The sequence below is a fragment of the Gossypium arboreum genome, chromosome 12 (genome assembly GCF_025698485.1).
Source record: "Gossypium arboreum isolate Shixiya-1 chromosome 12, ASM2569848v2, whole genome shotgun sequence".
Taxonomy (NCBI): Eukaryota; Viridiplantae; Streptophyta; class Magnoliopsida; order Malvales; family Malvaceae; genus Gossypium; species Gossypium arboreum.
This window is the reverse complement of record NC_069081.1, coordinates 114,279,450-114,285,698: the sequence shown is the minus strand read 5'-3', so window position 1 is coordinate 114,285,698 and position 6,249 is coordinate 114,279,450. Positions and strand designations below refer to the sequence as shown.

Sequence of the window (6,249 nt, the reverse complement as noted above, 5' to 3'; positions counted from 1 at the left end):
ATTTTTATGTATTTTAATTGTCATTTCTTATAGATAGTGGCTTAACTAGGAGTTGGTAGGGGTCCCGACTCCTTTAAAGTAGAAAAATTTTCATTTAGACTCTTTAAAATTTTTAAAATTTTAAATTAGTAAAGATAAAATTACGCTTTGGCCCCTCCTAAAATGGTAAATTTTGATTTAATCATTTAAAAGTTATAAATATATAGACTATTAAAATAAGTGAAATTACAATTTTACGATTTACTATCGTAAAAATTACAATTTAATTTCAGCCCTCTTAAAAACAAATTTTAGTTTCACTCCTGCTTATAGGTTCTTTCGTATCTTACGTTTATAAATTAAATTAGGTTTTCAATTATGTTTTATGATTATAATTACATGTTGATTTGTTTTCAAATATTTATAAATTTTTACTTAAATAAAAATTTCTGTTTATGTGTAAATTTTAATTGGTCACACACAGTATATTTTGAAGTGATCTAGAACTGAATTTTACTTTTGTTATTATTATTATTAAAACTTAGCTATAGAACATATATTAAATTAATTAAATTATTACTATTTTTTCATTCTATATGCTCATAATAAGGAAAAACAAAACTATCATATTATTTAAGACAAAAATTTAAACTAAAAAAAAACCAGCTGATGCAAACTACAAAAGAGATATTCAAATTGGGCTAAAATATGGGGAATTATTTTGTTTAAAATAAAGTGTCACAGAGAGATTGTGGAGAATAAAATCAAAGCATATTTCATGGAAAAAGTGTACAGTATTTTAAAATTATAAGTTAATATAATGATAAAATTACATTTTAATCCTCAATATGATAAAATTTTAATTTTTTAAAAAGTATAAAATAATAAAATTATATTTTAACCCTTTAAAAAATTATAATTAAACTCTCTCAAAAATAAATATTTGACTTCGTCCCTAGTGATGAAAGCGATAAATAGTTGGAATGACAAGAATTATTAATTATGTTTCTTTTAACCATCTCATTATTATATCCGTTATTTTTTACACAATGTTTAAAAGTATTCCTAGTTATTTCTTAATCTATAAATAAGAAAATAATACGTTTTAGCACGCTTGTACTTACGTTCTCTTGTATTGATAACAATACTCGAGTTAATTGAATAAAAACTTAATCAAAAACCCTAGCGATTATTGAGTATCAATTGGTATTATTTCATAATTATATATTTTATTTTATCATTTCATTAAGAGCGAAGCACGGGAGACCTGCTAGTTCCATTAAAAATAATATTCATGACAATAACAAAAAAACATTACATTAAGATTATTTTTCATAATATTTTTTTGCTTTGACCTATCATATTATCAATAGATATAAAGCCCATTTGGTTTATACATATTGAGCTTATAGATATATTCTATATATTCGGCTTATAGATATCTAGGCTTTTGCACTAACAACACGGAAGGTTAATCTTAGGATGGACATAAATTTTAAAAATATAATTTTTTTGAATAAATTCATGCATTAATTAGTTGTTTTTTAATAAATTTAAGTACCAATTTAATATTATTAGACAATTTCATAGGTCAAACTATACGTTAATCTTTAAAAATTAATGTCGTTCACAAATTTGAGTAATATGTGTGACAAAATATTTCATGACTAAATTAAAAAAATCATATACTAATTAAATAGTTTTGAATAAATTCAAAAATAAAAAATTAATAAATATACATATTATAGTAAGTTTTAAGAGCAAACAAAGAAAGTAGACTAATGAGATTCTTTTTTCATATTTAGGTTATTTATAATTATTATATTTTATAATTAACCCTTAAACAACATTTTCCTTCAAAATTCAATCTCAATGCTTAAAGTAAAATTTGTAATATTTTAACATTAAAATTATGTATAAATTTTAAATTATACAATTAAATCCTTCATGTTTTTATAATTAAAGTTATTCACAATTTTAATATTTTCATACTTTCAATACTTGTCACTTCATCAAATTTAATATTTAAAATTAGGTAATATTTTACAAAGTAAAAAAAAGAACGTTTTCCTTATTTTTAAATTTTAATTATGTTAATAAATATTTTTTATTTTTTCTATAAGGATTTTTATAAAATTAATTTAAATATATATTTTATTTTACATTGTCACTTTTAATAAACATCTTTTTTCAAAATCATATTAAAAATGTTTTTTTCCAGAAACATAATTTTAGAACAGTTTTAAAATTAATTACATTAAATATTTTTAAATACTTAAAAATAGTTTCAAAAATATTTTTAAATTACTGTGCAAAATCAAATATTTATCCAAAAATTAGTATTATGCATTATTATTTTTAAATTAAGATAATCAATTAAAAATATATTTAATATTAAATACAATTAACCTATGCACTGCAAAAAGAATTAATATATATCTGCTTTTGAATCAAATTAAAAATTTTAACTGAATTAATTTTGATAGTTGAGCGATTAAGTGAAGTAGGTTTATTTGATTTTAGCAGAAGTAAACATATCTGACGAACCTCCGCAAAGCATTCCAAAAGTGAGAGAAACACAAAAATCATATTAATCTTCCAAGGCTTAACAAAGATATTCCCAAAATTAGTTCCACAGCTTTCCCAAGCTGTGTGCCCAAAATTTTAAGTTATAAAAAATGATGTCAACAGATGCTGTCCAGAATAGTGCTAAAAAAATCCTACAGCTAAGAATGCTGCTACTTGCAATACTGTCGCAAGAACCGTTGGTAACAAAGAACGAGGGTCTATATATTGCTGTTGGTGTATTCCTAAGTTCGCCTCTGGATGTGATTCTCGAAATGCAGCTGAGAGGATACAGCGTAAAATATAAAGCAAATCATTACGAAAACAGTTAAAAGATTCAAATAAATTTCTGACAAAATGCTACAAATGTATATCTAAACAAAAAGAAAAAAGAACATACTGCACATGATTATTCTTCTATTAACAATAACCTGTACTGCTCACAGACCCTGAGCTAACCCTAAGGTAGTAGTTGAACATAAAGGTGGGCGCCTAAACTGCATGGATTGGACTCCCACTTGAATTACGTGACGATGGATTGGCATGGAATGCAGACTGTCTGGATGAACCATCAAGTTTCAATGAAAGTGAGGATGGGCCATTATCACCGATAGATTCTCCCAAGCTCAGTTTCGACATGCCCACCAGCTCATCCACGTTGATCGGGCTCTTTGAATGTACTGCTGTTGGCTTCACCACTTCATGCGTGTCGGTCTTGGTTGATTCTGTGTTGTAACCCATCCAATATGGAAATGAAAATGGATAGAATGGTGGGAAGTAAGCAGGATATACTACTGGGTAACAGGGTTCAGAGATCTCCGATGTTGGATGAGGAACTGATTCCCCATCATTTGAGTTGTTGGAATCCATTGATTCGTCTTCTTCATCCAATGGAGGAGGAATAGGCAACTGGTCAGTGCTCTGCGTTTCATCCAGTGGGTGGTTTGCAGTGAACAAATCCGGAGATACCATTGGTGTGTCACCCGACTGCAAGAAAGTGATGAGGAAAATGATCAATTAGACAAATTGCATCCAGAAACCAATCCACTGAAGAATACTAATATGGACATAATAAGTAATTGGTATAAACCTATTATCTCTAGAAGAACCAAGTTACAATAACCGCACACCCCAAAATAACTAGACTAAAATAAGCTATGCTCACTAGACTTGGGTGTGAGCGTCAGAACCAAAATCCCCATTCAGTTGCACCATCGTCTACTAGCCAACACACCTGACCAACACCAGCTTCATCTACCACAAACAAAACCCTTTATTGCCTAACCCCAACTATCAGCCTCACCACTACTTCAACTCTAACTCACCTTCATCTCCCTCCATCTCAACCAATGTCCTTCACTGTTTAATCCCCAGCCAAACTAACACTTAACCAAATTAACCAAAGTTCTGCACGACCCAAAACCACCAAATCAAGCCCCTGGACAACTCCCCACTCTCGACCCTTCACCATCCTCACCCTCATCCTCAGACTGAATCCCCAAGCAGATATGTCCAACCTTTTCCAAGCTCTTCCACGTTTTCTGATGGTCACTGAAGGGTCACATATAACCCAATCCGATATCTGAATATCTATGGAACATAAATATCACACATAGACACTTCAAGAGTTCAAGAAAAATGAAGAGTCGGAGCAACACAGAAGACAGGAACAACTGCAGCCTCCCATTTGATATGTGTGGGAAAATAAAACACTCAAGTATTTATTCTCAAAATCAATATTTGTAGGCAAACCAAGTGCACTAATGATAAATTCCAACAATAGAGAAACAAAATCTTCACAGGCAATAAATTGAAATCTCAAGGATATATTCATCGTATTCATAATCATTCCTACTCCAATTTCTTATAATAATCAAAAGTGACTGGAGATTCAAATGGTCAACAAAAATTTTTGGAGTCAAAGTTGTTGTTTATATATGACAATTGAAGTATCATTCATAGAGAGAAGGGTACTAACTTCATCTGCTACAATATCAAAAAGGCTGGAACGTCTTTTTCTCCTAGAAACGTTGGACTGCCTGATGAAATATTTCTGAGCATGGCTAGCCACTTGAGTAGGAGTCCTTGATATAACATAATTGCGAGAGATTCCACGCCAATCACCTTTCCCAAGCTTTTGCAGTCCAAGTAGAAACATCCGATGCTCCTCTTCAGTCCAGGGAACACCTGCAAAACAAATTATAACTCAATTCAATAACTGCAGAAACTACAAGGTTGCTATACTATCACTTTGATAATCAATAACTGGAAAGCAGTCACCTATCCATCACTTTACCTTGTAAATTCTAGACTTCTAATGCCAACTGCGGTTATGATCAAATTTTTTAGAGGATCATCCAAAAATAGAAAAATGTAAGCAACCATCAAGCACAAATATGTGTTTGTATGTGTGTCAACATTATATTAAGTTCAAAACTCAGTGATACTAAACCTGATAATCATTCCTTTGGAAAGGGGGGACATTCAACCCCGTAAACTTCATATCATAAATAACCAACAAATCTTTTGGATTAAATATTTCAGATTATATGCATCCCATCCCAGTGCTTACAATCTTTCCTTGTCCACCAATTTCAAGTATCTTTACACATTCTACATCATCATTAAAGGCTTTAAGTTATCCGATCCATTTCTTAATTCATCAACAACCCACTTTACCGCAATCAAAAGAAAAAAAAAATTCACCATAAAAAAACAATTTTACCTTTACTCCCTGAACTATGTAATCCTAGAAGCATGAAAGTAAAAACTAAAAATGTGAAAATCCCACAAGATCACAGTCCTCGGAGCAATATATATATATATAGTCAAAGCAAATACTTAAAAGACTCGGAAGTCGGAACACTTTCTCATACCATCACTCATAATCCTTAATCTAATTACCCACCACGTAAAAACTTCAACAATAAAACAAATAATGAAGTTACGTAAAATAAGCAAAAAAAGAAGAGAGAATCAAATTAACCCTTTGAAAGAATGAAACCTTTTTTCCTATCACGACTCGAAGACGATCCAGGGACAAAATCCTCGGAAGCATAACCATCGGCGTGATCCGGACCTTCACCGGGCGAACCCGACCCATTCCCGTTATGCCCGGCAGAATTCGACCCGGCGAATTGGGATAAGTTACTCATACTGGCACTCTTCCGAACCAACCCGTCAGTCAACCGAACTCCGAACAACTTGACACCACGATTCGGGCAGGTTCTGGAGTTGTGCCCGTTGTGGCTGCAATGCGAGCAGCGACGCGTCATTTCTCAAAGGCCGGGTGGTTTCGTTTTGGATCAGATCAGAGATAGATATGAATCGGATCTTTGACGATTAAGATCCGAACAGCATGCGAGTTAGGGCTTCGCTTTTGAAACAAATAAAAAGGACCAGGTTTTTTTCCCCGTTATTTGGTTCCTCACTGCGGCTGTGTTATTTATAGGAGAGAAAAATGGAAAGACAGACAATATCCATACGATGATATTATCATGTTTTTATTATAGAGGAAATTAAATGATCCGGTGTTGCGCGGGTGTAAGGAATATCAAGGATCTTTAGCCGTTCCTTTGGTCAAATAGGTGTGATTGATATAATCATGCCACTGTTGTGGGGACTTTGCCTTCAATATGAGTTTTATCTTGTTATTTCTAGAATTTGTCACACCGAGTATGGGGTTAAAAATATATTATATAAATT

General features: G+C 31.5%; 1 protein-coding gene across 1 annotated transcript; it reads right to left on the bottom strand.

The window, feature by feature from the left end:
- Positions 1 to 2,860: 2,860 nt before the first annotated feature.
- On the bottom strand, positions 2,861 to 6,043 carry LOC108476665 (transcription factor KUA1). Its single transcript, XM_017778936.2, has 3 exons — positions 5,549 to 6,043; positions 4,523 to 4,731; positions 2,861 to 3,531 (listed from the first exon to the last, which is right to left on the bottom strand). The coding sequence occupies exons 1-3, from the start codon at positions 5,817 to 5,819 to the stop codon at positions 3,037 to 3,039; spliced, it is 975 nt and encodes a 324-aa protein (XP_017634425.1). The 5' UTR covers positions 5,820 to 6,043; the 3' UTR covers positions 2,861 to 3,036.
- Positions 6,044 to 6,249: the final 206 nt, after the last annotated feature.